Source organism: Molothrus ater, chromosome 6, assembly GCF_012460135.2.
Source record: "Molothrus ater isolate BHLD 08-10-18 breed brown headed cowbird chromosome 6, BPBGC_Mater_1.1, whole genome shotgun sequence".
Lineage (NCBI taxonomy): Eukaryota > Metazoa > Chordata > Aves > Passeriformes > Icteridae > Molothrus > Molothrus ater.
In genome coordinates this window covers 9,523,430-9,537,044 of record NC_050483.2, presented here as the reverse complement: position 1 = coordinate 9,537,044, position 13,615 = coordinate 9,523,430, and the positions used below count along the sequence as shown (strand labels likewise).

General features: G+C 55.0%; 2 protein-coding genes across 3 annotated transcripts; one reads left to right on the top strand and one right to left on the bottom strand.

Moving 5' to 3' along the window:
• Positions 1-97: 97 nt before the first annotated feature.
• Positions 98-5,302, bottom strand: SIRT3 (sirtuin 3). Of its 2 annotated transcripts, XM_036384913.2 has the most exons (8): positions 5,118-5,302; positions 4,942-5,047; positions 3,577-3,768; positions 3,047-3,279; positions 2,830-2,930; positions 2,419-2,580; positions 1,889-2,098; positions 98-608 (listed from the first exon to the last, which is right to left on the bottom strand). In XM_036384913.2, exons 1-8 carry the CDS (start codon positions 5,149-5,151, stop codon positions 588-590), a joined length of 1,059 nt encoding a protein of 352 aa, XP_036240806.1. In that variant the 5' UTR covers positions 5,152-5,302; the 3' UTR covers positions 98-587. The 2 variants fall into 2 exon arrangements, with proteins under 2 accessions (XP_036240806.1, XP_054371204.1); XM_054515229.1 differs by lacking the exons at positions 2,830-2,930; positions 3,047-3,279; positions 4,942-5,047; positions 5,118-5,302 and having other exon boundaries at positions 3,577-3,738.
• Positions 5,303-5,403: 101 nt separating this feature from the next.
• Positions 5,404-12,799, top strand: PSMD13 (proteasome 26S subunit, non-ATPase 13). Its single transcript, XM_036384902.2, has 13 exons — positions 5,404-5,595; positions 5,850-5,928; positions 6,549-6,583; positions 6,680-6,735; positions 7,085-7,128; positions 7,326-7,412; positions 8,331-8,502; positions 9,019-9,098; positions 9,181-9,306; positions 9,800-9,862; positions 10,576-10,656; positions 11,303-11,419; positions 12,143-12,799. Exons 1-13 carry the CDS (start codon positions 5,501-5,503, stop codon positions 12,236-12,238), a joined length of 1,131 nt encoding a protein of 376 aa, XP_036240795.1. The 5' UTR covers positions 5,404-5,500; the 3' UTR covers positions 12,239-12,799.
• Positions 12,800-13,615: the final 816 nt, after the last annotated feature.

The window sequence follows — 13,615 nt, the reverse complement described above, 5'->3', positions numbered from 1 at the left end:
AGGGAAAGGCACTTGTGTGAGAGGAAAAAAGGTACCAAAAAGCAGGTGAAAGAAACAGTGGTGGGGACAGATGTGACTTTACAGAAAACCCCTCAGGTGACATCCAGAAATGAATTATCTCTTTATTATTAAATAATTAACACTCCAGTGATTCAAAAATTCCCCAGCAGCTTGATCTGGAATGGGAATGGGGGGCAGCCCCCGCCCCTGGCTTGTCCCTTGATTAGCAGAGATTTTATGGAAGACTAAACACAGCCTGCAGCAGCTGAGGATCACAGCCAAGGGAACAGTGGCTGGGGAGGAGCTGTGACAGGAACTGGATGCTCAGCCCAGTGGGAGCTGGAAAACACTCTCCAGGCTGTCCTGGCCTGACCTTCATGGCATTCCAGCTCCTGCTCCATGAAACCAGGGCCTCTGAGGGGCTCTGGCATGGATGGCTTGGAAGGAGGGAGATCCAAACAGCCAACTGCAGCCACAGAGCTCGTTGGGTGTGCTGGCATGAGCCCCCAGGCCCTTGGACACTTGCTGGTGACACTCATGGCTGGAGATCCTCAAGTGATGTGCTGAGGGGTGACAGGAGCACCCTCCTACTTGTCCTTGGCATCCAGCTGGAAACAGAGACCACAGTGCTTGCCAGGGAGCATCCAACATTCCAGTCTTAGCACCATCCCCACAGAATCCTGGAATCCCAGGATGGTTTGGCCTGCAAGGGACCTTAAAGCTCATCCAGTCCCACTCCTGGCCATGGACGGGGACACTTTGTACTAGTCCACGTTGCTCCAAGCAACTGGTTTTCCTCCATCACTGTTGCATCAGCATTATCCCTCAGGGATTCAGAGCAGTGCAAGCATCAAGCCAAGGGTTGGCTGGTCCCCAGAATGTTGGTACTGAAAAATGAAAAACCTGGCAAAAAGGCTAAGAATTCCTGCTCATTCCTGCTGCATAATCTGAGGGAAGTAAGAACAACCTGGATGTTACAATTGGAATCTCGAAGCCAGATTTTATGAAGTCACGTTTGGACAATGTATGCCTAAAAAACACCATCTGTGTTTGATGTCAAATGTGGAAAAAACCTCCCAGTGGTCTAAAGGAATGTTGTAATTAACATCAGCACCAAGCTCCAAGTAATTACGAACTTGTTCCCCTGCAATTTCTCACTCCTGAAGATCCCAGAAGGTTACAGATGTGAGAGTGGTGGGGAAAAAAAGTCGATTTAAGGATTCATCACTGCCAAGTGGAACAGGAGCCAGAACCCCACTCCCTGTCCAGCCACAGCAGTATTGTTTGGGTCTCAGCACAATGGAGCCTCCTTTCCCTTTCTCCCACACTTGTTGCTCCAGAGGAACCTCTGGAAGTGGAAGCACAGCCATGCAGGGATTGTAGAAGTGAGAGTTTCCAGCCCCTCAGAGCTGAGGGAAGTGCTCCCTGTGGAACATGCCAGTTGTGTGTTGAGGCTCTGCTGCCTCACAGCCCAGCACTGCTGGCCAAGGGCATTTCCTGTCTGGTTACTCCCACCCCTGGAATCTGCACCTCCAGCTACAGCTACAGGGTTTGTCTGAGAACAAATCACACACCAGGTGATGTAACTGGAAGCTTCTCAGTCCCTGAGAGGGTCACTGCTTTCAGCCCAAATCCTGTCCTTTTCCATGTTCCTAACTCATCTGGGACTGGCAGATCCATGTCTTCCCACAGACACATTCAGCCCACAGGGCTCTGCCCTGGCACACTGGTTGTGAAACAGCACTCAGGTTTGGGTTGGAATGGAGCTTCTTTTGCACTTTTCTGTGCAATGTGACCCCAGCAAGCACAAACCCACTCCTGTGCAAAATTCCAGCACAGGGAACACAGGGGCTGAGGGGGGGAGCTGGGGGTCTGAGCCTCTTCCCACCTTCTCTTTCTCCTTCTGCATCAGTGTTTGCATCTCCTCGTTCCAGCCCAGCAGCTCCACCAGCCTCTCGACGCCGCTGACCACGTCCCCGAGCTGGGCCACGTCGTTGTGGCGCTGCTGCCACGCAAAGGGCCCCACCAGCTCCCGGTTGATGAGCACCCGCGGCACGGAGCTGCGCACGGCCCCGGCCAGGCTGGCAAAGGGCTCCACCTGCGCGGGGACACAGGGACAGTCACCCTGCCAGGGGCACCTGTTCCCTGCACTCTCAGCTTGGAACCGCTCAGCCACCCCGGCTCTGAACAGGTCACAGTGTCACCAGTTAACTGGTGGCCTTTCCTCAGTTCTCCAGGTGTCACTTGGTTTTCAGAGGGTCTCTCAGAGCACCTTCACCCTATTTCTTATCCTCCACTTCAAATTTCACCTCCCAAACCCATTTTCTCACCTTCTCTAAGCCCTCTCTCCCCTCTGGAGTCCCTTCAGGCCCTGTTTTCCATGTGAGTTTTTCCCATGGGTTTCCCTTATTGCCAGACCTCCAGGGATGTCCCGATGACGAAGAGCAGGTCTGCCATGGGGAAGTCTGCGAGGTGCAGGAGGAAGCGCTGTGGGAGCTGCTCGCCGAAGAACACGATGTCAGGCTTGACAACTCCGGTGCAGACAGGGCAGCGAGGGATCCTGTCCCCCATGACATCTCCCTGAAAGGAGAGACCCCAAAATTGCCTGTCACAGGGAGCCTGACCCCCTGAAAGGAGAGACCCCAAACCTGCCTGTCACAGGGCTTCAGAGCCACCACCTGTCCTCAGAGCGACACCCAACCCCAAACCTGGTCCCCTCCACAAACCTCTTGTCCCCGAGGGCAAAAGAACGGGTTTGGACCTGCCATTGCTGTAATAATTAATGCCTCCTTGTGTTAATTGTGTTGATGCCCGGCTGGGCCCACTCACCCTGAAGTCCTCTCCGGGGAAGTTCCTCTGACACACTGTACAGGTGGCAGTGGCAAAGGTGCCATGGGCTTCCACCAGCCTGTCAGGAGGGATCCCAGCCACTGGAATACAGTGTGTGGGAAAGGACTGAGCCAGAGCATCCCTCTGTGAATTCCCCAGTCCTGCTTCTCCCCTCAGCTCCTGGTGCTGCTGCTGGAGCTGGGAAGAGGGAGCTCACCTCTCTCCAGCCCGTCAATGTTCTGGGTGTAGAGGCGCAGGAGCAGCCCCTTGTCGTGCAGCAGCCGGAGGAAATAGTGGGCGGAATTGGGGCGGTAGTTTCCAGGATAGAGCTCCTTCGCCAGGATGAAGAAAGGCTTGGGGTTGACAAAGAAATACCCCAGCTCAAAGATGGCCTCGGGGTAGGGGATGTCATACTGCTCCAGGTTGCTGTACAGGCCGCTCCCAGGGGACCTGCAGGGACAGAGGGCAGCTGAGAGGGGCTGTAGTGGGACCTGGGCTGGAGACAGAATCCCAGGATCAATGAGGTTGGAAGAGACCTCCAAGAGCATCAACCTGTCCAGCCTGTGGTGCATCATCACATTGTCAACAAGAGCATGCGTGCCATATCCACATGAGTGTCACATCCCATCGTTCTTCACACACCTCCAGGGATGGTGACTCCAGCACCTCCCTGGGCAGCCCCATCCAATGTTTAATCACCCTTTCCATGGACAAGACCTCAGCTCTCCAAGGACACAGAGGCCTCACCTGAAGTCTGGGATGCCGCTGGGCGTGCTGATCCCGGCGCCGGCCATCACCACCACACGCTGACATTCCTTCTTCCGGAGCAGCTCGGCCACGTCCTTCAAGGTGAGCTTCTCCTTCCCCTTGTCACCTCCCCACCTGCCCAAAATGGCTCTGGCAGCTGCACTCACACAGAAGGGCCTAGAGCCTAGGATCCTGCTTGGCACAGGGGGAAGCATAGCACTGAGAGAACTGACAGTGACTTTGGCTCGGGGGGAGAAAATCACCCCAAAATTCCACAGAAAGCTCTTCTCTGGGTAGGATTGTGCTTGGGCTTCACTAGGAGAAAGATCCAAACCCTGGAGCAGATATATCCCTCAGCAACTCCTTATGTGAATCTAAAATACGAAATCATCAATATTCCTGCGAGGGGTTTTTTTTGGACAGGGATGAACACAAGGCTGGACCCACAGGGAATCACCAGTCTCAGTGTTGATTTACAGTCCTCTGGGATCCAGGAGACCCTGCTGTGTCCTGAGATCAACAAGTTTCTCTCAGGGTGTGATGTGTCACCCTGCCCAGGTGAGCACAGACAGTGTCCTGTCCCCATTCCCCCCTTGGGCTCCGTGTGTCCTTGTCCAAAGGAATCACAGCCCTGTGCCCAGCTGGGCTGGGAACAGTCATTATCATCTGGGAACAGTCATTAGCAGCAAGGAACAGCTTCTCCCAGAAAATTAGTGCTGCTGGAGCAGGGCATTGTGCACAGTCCAGAGCAAGCAGGGGGAGAGCCAGGAAAGCTTGGCAAGCCCGAGGAGCAAGGACAGAGCTGGAAGTGTTTCCAGGCCCCAGGGTGGTCAGCTCTGCCTGCCTTGGGATGTGACTGTTCCTTTCCAGGGACATGACATTGCTTTCCCAGGAATGTGACACTGCACTGCCTTAGCCTGCTGTCACAGGGACGTGGCTCTGCCTTCCAAGGGATGTAACACTGCCTTCCCTGGATGTGTGACACTGACTTCCTAAAGGAGATGCCATGCACTGCTTTTCCCTGCTGTCACAGGGATGTGGCTCTGCCTTACCCTGCTTTCACAGCGCCTTGCCAGGGATGTGACACCGCACTGCTTTTCTCTGCTGTCACAAGGATACGGCTCTGCCCTGTCTCACCGGGTTCCCGGGGAGCTGAACTCACATTCTTGGAAAACCACTGAGCTTTCCCTGGCAGATCCCTGAGATCTCCGGGCTCCCAGGCCAGCCCTGGCTCCCAGTGATGTCCCTGCTTAGACGGGGACGGGACATCCTCCATCACGGGAGCGCATCCCATCTTAGCACCGATTCCCGTGCTCCCGTTCCCGCAAGGATGCTCCAGCCCCCAGCCGGGCATTGCCCACCTACCTCCCGGCTCCGCCGCCGGCCGGCCCCTTCCCGTGCCCGCCGCACCGGGCGGCCCGTGCCGCGCTGCCGCCATGGCAGGGCCCGCGCTCCCACAGGCTCCTCCATGCTGCAAGAGAGCAGAGCGGTGCTGGGGGCGTCCCGGGGCTCCCGGGGCTCCCCCCGGCCCCGGCGCTCACCGGCCGCCAGCAGCGCCCGCGCCCCGCGCTCCATCGCCGCTACCGCACTGCCGCGAGCGCGCGTGCCCGCGCTCCCGCCGCCCGCCGCCGCTCACCCCGCCCGGGGTGTTTCCGGCGGGGCGGGCGCGGGGAGAGGCGGCGGGGGAAGGCCCGGGGGTCGGCGGCGGGGCGGCGTTGCCGTGGCGACCGCGGGGCGCGGCGGGAGCGGCGCGGAGCGAGTGCGCGGCGGCGGCGGGCGCGGGGCGTTACGGTACCCGGCGGGCCCCGCGCGGCCGGAAGTGAGTGCGCACCGCGGGGACGGCGCGGCCTCCTCGCTCCGCTCCCGTCCGGCCCCGACCCGGCCCCGGTCCCGGCTCCGTCCGGGCCCCGCCGCTGCCGCTGCCATGAAGGACGTGCCGGGCTTCCTGCAGCAGAGCCAGAGCGCGGGGCCGGGCCAGGCCGCCGTGTGGCACCGCCTCGAGGAGCTCTACAACAAGAAGTGAGCGGGGACGGGGTGCGGGGGGATCGCCCGTCCCGGGTCCCGCTGCCCTCCTCCCTTCGGCTGAGGGGCCCGGCTGGGCCCGCGTCCCTTTAGCCGCCCGGGAGGTGACTCCGGCGGGGTTTGCCCCTGCCAGGGGGTCCCAGCCCCCGGTTCGCCCCCGGTCCGCGCCCTCATCAGTCCCGGCTCGGCGCGGCCCGGGTTGTGGCTCGGTTCGGCGGCCTTGGGCTCACGGGGCTGTTCTGTGTCCTCAGGCTGTGGCACCAGCTCACTCTGCAGGTGCTGGACTTCGTGCAGGACCCCTGCTTCGCCCAGGGAGATGGGCTCATCAAGGTGAGCGGACTCTTCCCGGCTTTCCTGGCTTTTTGTACCAGGAAAAACTCAGCCCGCGGCTTCTCTCTTTCCTAATTCTCTTGGAGAGTTACTGACTTAGGTGGGTTCGGCTCTTGGGGTGTTTGCACTGGTGACTGTGTGGAAATTCTACTGAAGTTAAACATCTCTGGTTCAGAAGCTTCAAAGTGATTCTTTACCTCACTCACCTAAAATTTTTATTTTTGGGAGCTGTAGGGAGATTTTTTTTTTCGTTACGTATTTTAGCAAGAGGTTTGTAAGTGCAGGATGAGTGGTCACTGAAAGAAGCTTGTGGGGATAGAATTAGATAAAATGAGCAGTTCTGGGTTCTGAGCAGTGCTGGAATTTCTGTATGGGATGCCCGATTTTCTGGAAAAATCATAGGATTGAGGGATTTGAATGGTGTGGGTTGGAAGAGACCTTGAGGATCATCATGTTCCACCCTCCTTGGAAGGGACACCTTCCACTAGCCCAGTTGGCTCGCAGCCCTGTCCAGCACTTCCAGGAATGTTCAAATGAGCTGGAATAGAGAGGAAATAATGGTGAGGAGCTCTGAACTAGGGTGTCCTTTGCCCTGAGTGTCCTTGTCTTTGTCCCTGCAGCTCTACGAGAACTTCATCAGCGAGTTTGAGCACAGGTGAGTCACTGGGAGTCACCTGGGGGGGCTTGGGGGTCACCTGGGGGGGCTTGGGGGTCACCTGGGGAGGTGCTGACTCTGAGCTGCTCTCTGCAGGGTGAACCCTCTGTCCCTGGTGGAGATTATCCTGCACGTGGTCCGGCAGATGACAGGTGCGTGTCCTCTCCTCTTCCCTGTCCTGTTGTGACCTCTGGAAGGTGGCCAGGGATGGGTCAGCCTTGGATGGGAAGTTGTTGTGCTTCTGCTGTGTTGGGAAGGGAAAGTGCTGGCTTAGAAAGCTTAAGTTGTTGTTGATTTCTGGAGTAGGAAGTCCACAGCTGCCCTGGAGAGGTGGTTGGTGAGGAAAAGCCCAGCTTACCTGGCAGCAACTGCTGCAGGCTGAGGGTACACCATGGAAAACCCATATCCCAGCCATCAGGAATCCTGTCAAAGGTGGCTTGGTAGGTGAGGTTTAGCTCCATGAGAGCTGCTCATTTAAATCTGTTTTTCTCTCTACTCCAGATCCCAATGTGGCCCTGACTTTTCTGGAGAAGACCCGGGAAAAGGTATGTTGGAAGTTGCTCTTGCTGAGTTTTGCCTCCGAGCAGGCCAAGAGTCACTGACATGTGTGTCACCTATGCTGGAGAGCAGCACCTTTCCACGGGGATTTGAATGCAGGAATATGGTCACAAGTGACATTTACCCAGCCCCTGGAGCACACCTGGCTGCAGGTGACACTGAACAGGTCCCTGTGTCCCTGCAGGTGAAGAGCAGCGACGAGGCCGTGATCCTGTGCAAAACAGCCATCGGGGCCCTCAAGCTCAACATCGGGGACCTGCAGGTCACCAAGGTGAGGGGCAGCCTGGGATAGGGAGTTTTGGGGTGCTATGATGTTCCTTGGTTATCCCAGCTCCCGGCCCTGAGGGGCTTTTGAGCTCACCAGGACGTGGGAGCTGCTCATGGTGACCTGTGGTGTTGTTGCCTGAGCGAAGGACATGGGGTTTGTCATCCTTGGCTGGTTTTAAAACCATCTTTTAAACCCAAAATGGTGTTTTTCAGGCAGGGCTGTGGTTGTGTTTGTAGGGGTCCTAGGACAAGGGAAGAGATAAGAATCTTGACTCCATGTTTCAGAAGGCTGATTTATTATTTTATTATATATATTATGTTAAAAGAAAATGATATATTAGAACTATATTAAAAGCATAGAAGAAAGGATTTCATCAGAAGGCTTGAAAGGAATAGAAAAGAATGAATAACAAAAGCTCGTGACTTTCAGAGAGTCTGAGCCAGCTGACTGTGATTGGCCATTAATTAGAAACAACTAACATGGCCCAATCAAAGATGCACCTGTTGTATTCCACAGCAGCAGATAATTATTGTTTTTCTTTTCCTCTGAGGCTTTTCAGCTTCTCAGGAGAAAAATCCTGGCAAAGGGATTTTTCAGAAAAATCATAGTAACACGAGGCAGCTTTGGTTCTCTTAGAGCAAGTGCTGAGGGATGGGTTTGGGTTGGAAAGAACCTTGAAGATCACCCAGTCATTGGCAGGGACACCTTCCACTATCCCAGGTTGCTCCACCCTGGCATTGGACAGTTCCAGGGGTGGATCAGCCGCAGCCTTCTGGGCACCCTGTGCCAGGGCCTCAGCACCCCCACAGGGAAGGGTGTGGGAGCCATGGTGGCTTTGCCTGGGATGTCACCAGGGATCCCTCAGGAAGGCTGCCATCCTCAGAGCTGGGAGCTGTAAGAGGCAGGTCTTGTCCTTCCCAGGAGACCATTGAGGAGGTGGAGGAGATGCTGAACACCCTCCCTGGGGTGACATCAGTGCACAGCCGCTTCTATGACCTCTCCAGCAAGTACTACCAGACCGTGGGCAACCACGCCGCCTACTACAAGGATGCACTGCGCTTCCTGGGCTGCATCGAGGTCAAGGACCTGCCAGGTAACTCCTCCCCAGGGGAAATCCCACCTTCCACGCTCTGCCTCATCCCCCCAGCCCAGATAAGTTCCCTGGCTGAGGTTTTCCCTCCGTGTCGTTTTGGCTGTGCTCTGCTGGATCCGAGGTGTGGCTGGACTGAGGAGTGACCCCCGAGGAGCTGCTCCTGGGTTGCACTGGGGGAAAAGGGAGAATGCTCCTGCCAGAAGGACAAGTTTGTTCCAATTCCCAAAAATCTTCACTCTAGATTCAAAAAGGAGCCCTTTTGTGCTGTGGTTGCTGCAGGCTTCTGAATTTCAGATGGTGTGGAGGAAGATGAGGGCTGGGAATAGTTTAATGTAGGTGAGGGAGGGCTCAATGGGGCTTTAAGTGGTGCTTTATCCAAATTATTTTTAGCTTTGTTTTTTTCCCATCCCAGTTCTTTTTTATTAGGGTATTTTTTTATCTCTACTGGTTTTGGTCTGGGTATTTTTTTTCATCCAAATTATTTTTGGTTTGTTTTTTTTTTTTTTTTTTCCCCAGTATCAGAGCAGCAGGAGAGAGCCTTCACCCTGGGGCTGGCCGGGCTGCTGGGAGAAGGCGTCTACAACTTTGGGGAGCTGGTGAGTGGTGCCACATCCCTTCATCCCTGGAGCCCCAGGAGCTGGTGTTCCCCTGCTGACAGCCCCCTGCCTGTCCCTGCAGCTGATGCACCCCGTGCTGGAGTCCCTGCGCAGCACAGACCGGCAGTGGCTCATTGACACTCTCTTCGCCTTCAACAGCGGCAACGTGGAGACCTTCCAGGCCCTCAAGTCGGCCTGGGGGCAGCAGGTGAGGGCTCTGGGACTGCTCAAGGCCCAGGCTTGGGAGTTCCACCTGACACTTGGAGTCTGTGGGCTTTTTCTTAATCAGCTTTGCCTCATTCCTGGCTCTGGAGCACTGGTACAGTTCTGGTCGGAGCCTAGGAGTGGTTATTCCATCTCGATACGCATAGTTAGTTTTCTTTTGGCTTCCCTCTGGAGTGCTTCCAGTGGAAAACAGTGGTTTTCACTCCTGTTCTGGGAACTGTGGGGGGAAACGGTGATGTTGAATGTTACTTGCACTGGCTACAGCAGCAATCACTGGCTTAGCAGTGGATTTGTGAGGTCACTGGCACTTGGATTGTTTTCTGGAACCATTCCTGGCTGGTGGGTGGGCTGTGGTGGCCTCCTTCCTCTTAAATGAACCCTCTCAGGGATTTATTCCTGTATGTAATGCTGTTCTGCACCAGGATGAGGAGAAAATGTAATCCTGACCTGATTTGGTGCCTTTTCTCCCCTCACAGCCTGACCTGGCTGCCAATGAAGCGCTCCTGCTGCAGAAGATCCAGCTGTTGTGTCTCATGGAGGTGAGCTGGGATGTGCTCAGTGTGTCTGGTCACCCACCCGCAGGAACTCCTGGATACAGGAAGTTCAGTGTGGATTTGACCTGTAGATGGAGCCACAAGCAGGTGCCATGAGGGAAAACACCTCGTGCTGGGCTGCTTGTCCCTAACACCAGCGGGGCTCTTGTGTGGAGTGCCAGGACAAGGGGGAATAGCTGCTCTGACAGAAGGTTAGGTGGGATATTGGGAAGAAATTCTTCCCTGTGGGGGTGCTGAGGCCCTGGCACAGGTGCCCAGAGAAGCTGTGCCTGCCCCATCCCTGGAAGTGTCCAAGGCCAGGTTGGACAGGGCTTGAAGCAGCCTGGCATAGTGGAAGATGTTCATTCTGTGGTATGGAGGAGGGGGAGAGCAATCCTTCAGGGATGGTGTCTGCAGTATGTTCCAGGATAAAAAAAGACTTTTAGAACAGAGTTCAACATTTTTGTTTCCCAAGGTCTGAGGGTCCTTTCCCTGATGGATAGCCTGAAACAGTCCCTTCCTGTCACTGGAAGGCTCTGTTGTCACCATGCTAATGTAAAACATTCTTGCTTGACTTATTTTGATTAAACGTGAGAGATGTAGTTGCCAGTGCCAAGTGAGACTTGGCAGGGCAGTTTGGGGGAGGCTCTGTGAGCTGTGGGAATCCCTAAAGCCCTCTGGGGGTTGGTTTTTTTTTTTGTTTTTTTCCCTGGATCCAGATGACTTTCACCCGCCCGGCCAACCACCGCCAGCTCACCTTCGAGGAGATTGCCAAGAGTGCCAAAGTCACCGTCAACGAGGTGAGCTTGGGGTTAGACACCCTTGGTAATGTACAGGTTCTGGAGCTCTGAGAGTGCCTGGATAGACCTGAACCACACAGAATCCCAGAATCATTTAGGCTGGAAAAAAGCTCTGAGATCATCAAGCCCAACCTGCGCCTGGAGCGCTGAGTGCCACATCCAGTCATTCCTTGGACATCTCCAGGAATGGGGACTTCAACACCTCCCTGGGCAGCCCTTTCCAACGCCTGACAGCCCTTCCCATGGAGAAATTCTTCCTGATGTTCAACCTGAACCTCCCTTGGTGCAATTTCCTTTTGTCCTGTCATTTGCTCCCTTGGAGAAGAGACCAACTCCCACCTGCTGCTGGGGACAATTGGGGCTTTTTGGCTTTTTCCAAATGCCTTGCTCTTCCTTGGATTTCAGAGAAAAGAAAATAACTCTAGTTTTTTAGGGGAAAAAGAACTAAAACCCCCTAAAATCGAGTTTTAGGGAAAGGTTTTAGGGAGAATTCCTTTTTGCTGAGGTTCTGTCACCTGAAAGGGGACAGCTGTGAGAGCTGCTGCCCTGGATTCTGAGGGGATCTTATGTGAAGATGCCAAGTTTTATTCAACTTGGGGAAAATGGGGTGATCTGGGTCATTTCCCAGGATTATCTGTGTTTCCAGGTGGAGCTGCTGGTGATGAAGGCGCTCTCAGTGGGGCTGGTGAAGGGCAGCATTGATGAAGTGGACAAGAGGGTGCACATGACATGGGTGCAGCCACGGGTGCTGGACCTGCAGCAGGTAATGGCCACCAGCTAAGCTGGGCTGGGTGAGGTGACCTGGGATGAGTCATGGCTTGGGAATGAGCCTCCTTGGGGGCTTGGCTTTGCCCCTGGGGTGTTTCACCCAGAAACCTTCCAGGAGGTGGGACAGGACAGGGCTGGCACCTCCCTTGTGAAAGCCACGCAAACACCATGGAACACAGAATCCATGGCTGTGTTTTCCAGAAGGATCCAGGCCTCATTCCTAAATGCATGAAACAACCTCTGGGAGTTTTGGGGATGTAGGAGGCACATTCCTCTTGGGAAGAAAGAAGTTCAGAATATAATGGAGCTGTTGAGCTTCTCAGGTTCATCCTTGTAACACTTAAGGAGACTGTGCAAGGTGTCTACCTTCAAACCCAAAATGAGTGCCTGGAATTCCAGCTGCAGACTGAAATGCTTTGGTGCATTTCAGTTTAACCCTTCCTTACTGATGTGCTGGTAGAAGCTGTTAATCCCAGAATCCCAGGATGGTTTGGGTTGGGAGGGACCTTAAAGCCCATCCATGGGGAGGGACACCTTCTGCTAGACCAGGTTGTTCCAAGCCCCATTCAGCCTGGCCTGGACCACTTCCAGGGATGGGGCATCTCCCTTTCTCAGTGAATGGGGCTCTGAGGGATGGTTTGAGCTCTCAGGTGTGAGAAGGAGCCTGTGGGCATTCCCAGGAGCTGAGGCACTCTGTCCCTGTGGCCTTGCCTTGCAGATCAAGGGGATGAAGGATCGCCTGGAGTTCTGGTGCACGGACGTGCGGAGCATGGAGATGCTGGTGGAGCACCAAGCCCACGACATCCTGACATAGAGGAGAGAGAGATTCCTGCTGCTCCTGAGGCCAGCAGCACTCAGAGCACTGACTGTACTGAATCCTTGGAGGGGTGGGTGGGCAGAGCAGGAGCAGCCTGGGATGTGGCGAGCAGGAGGATGTGGCCTTTTGCTGTGTGACCCTTTGGTGCTCGAGCCAAGCTTTCCCTCTGCTGGCAGGAGTGGCTCTGGGGGGATGGATCACTCCTGATCCCTCCTGCCTCCAGCTGCTGCAGGAGGGTGGGATCCTAGTGCAGGATCCAAGGGGTCTTGGCCTTAGGGAACACAGCCTGTCCTGCTGCCCTCTCCCCCTGCCCCTGCAGCAGCCTGAGGCAGCATTCCCCAAATCTTCTTCTCCAAATCCTCTTCCTCCCCTGGCCCTGCTTCCCTCCGCCCCTCCTCATCTGCAGCAGAGGGAGTGTTTGCTCCATCCAAGGGTTTTCCCGGGATTCCTGGTTAGTGGGTGTGTCCATACACATGAGGGGTGGGTGTCTTTCACCAACGCTTTGTGCTCAGGTGAGGTGCAGCGGCATTGCCGGAATAAACGTCTCTGCCTTCCCTTTTTGGGAATTCTGTGTCATCTCCATCCCTGGCAGCTGAGCTGCTGATGATTCCTTTAAAAACAGGTTTCCATGGTCAGGCCTTGCCACTCCTGGGATTCAGGAGCTTTCCTCACCAGTTTGGTTCTCTGGTGTTATCAACAAATGGCATTGCTGGAATTTTTGTGCTTTTCCTACCTTGACTGAGGGTATTAATCCAGCAAGAGAAAGAAGGGAGCATGGTGCAGAGATGCCTCACACAAGGGAGACAAACTTTGGAAAACAGGACAAAATGGAATTGCTGGAGTCTGTCCCTGCTCACCTTCCTCCTGCTGCTCTCCAGGCCCTTCTGGCTGAAATTCCCTCCTGGATGGGTTGTTCAGTGCCCGCTGCCTGCCTCTTCCCTACCCACCCACTTGGTTCAACTTGCCCAATTCCTGCTGCATCCTGTCGTCCAAGGCTTACTCCTGGTGCCACTTTTACTGACTTCAGGAGAGGGTGTGGAAGAAGTAGGTGTTCCAATCAGGAAAATATTTCCTTTATTTCATAGCTGAGAACAGGAGAAGGCTTAAAGGAGCGCAGTCTCCTTCCCAGTGCTGTCAGATCTCACCCTCATTCCCAGGGCTGTCACTACACTTCAGGGAATAAAGGAAACTCCACTGGAGTCATTGAATTGCAGGTCTGCTGTTGCTTGAGATCAGCATCCAAAACCCAGAATGTCGCTGTGGGAAGAAGTACCAGCTTCTCCCAGGAGCATTCCAACATCTCCCATGCTGTGGGAGCACTCTCCTGGCTGTGAAGCTCTGAGCAGCTCCTGGGAATGAGGGTCAGATCTGTGG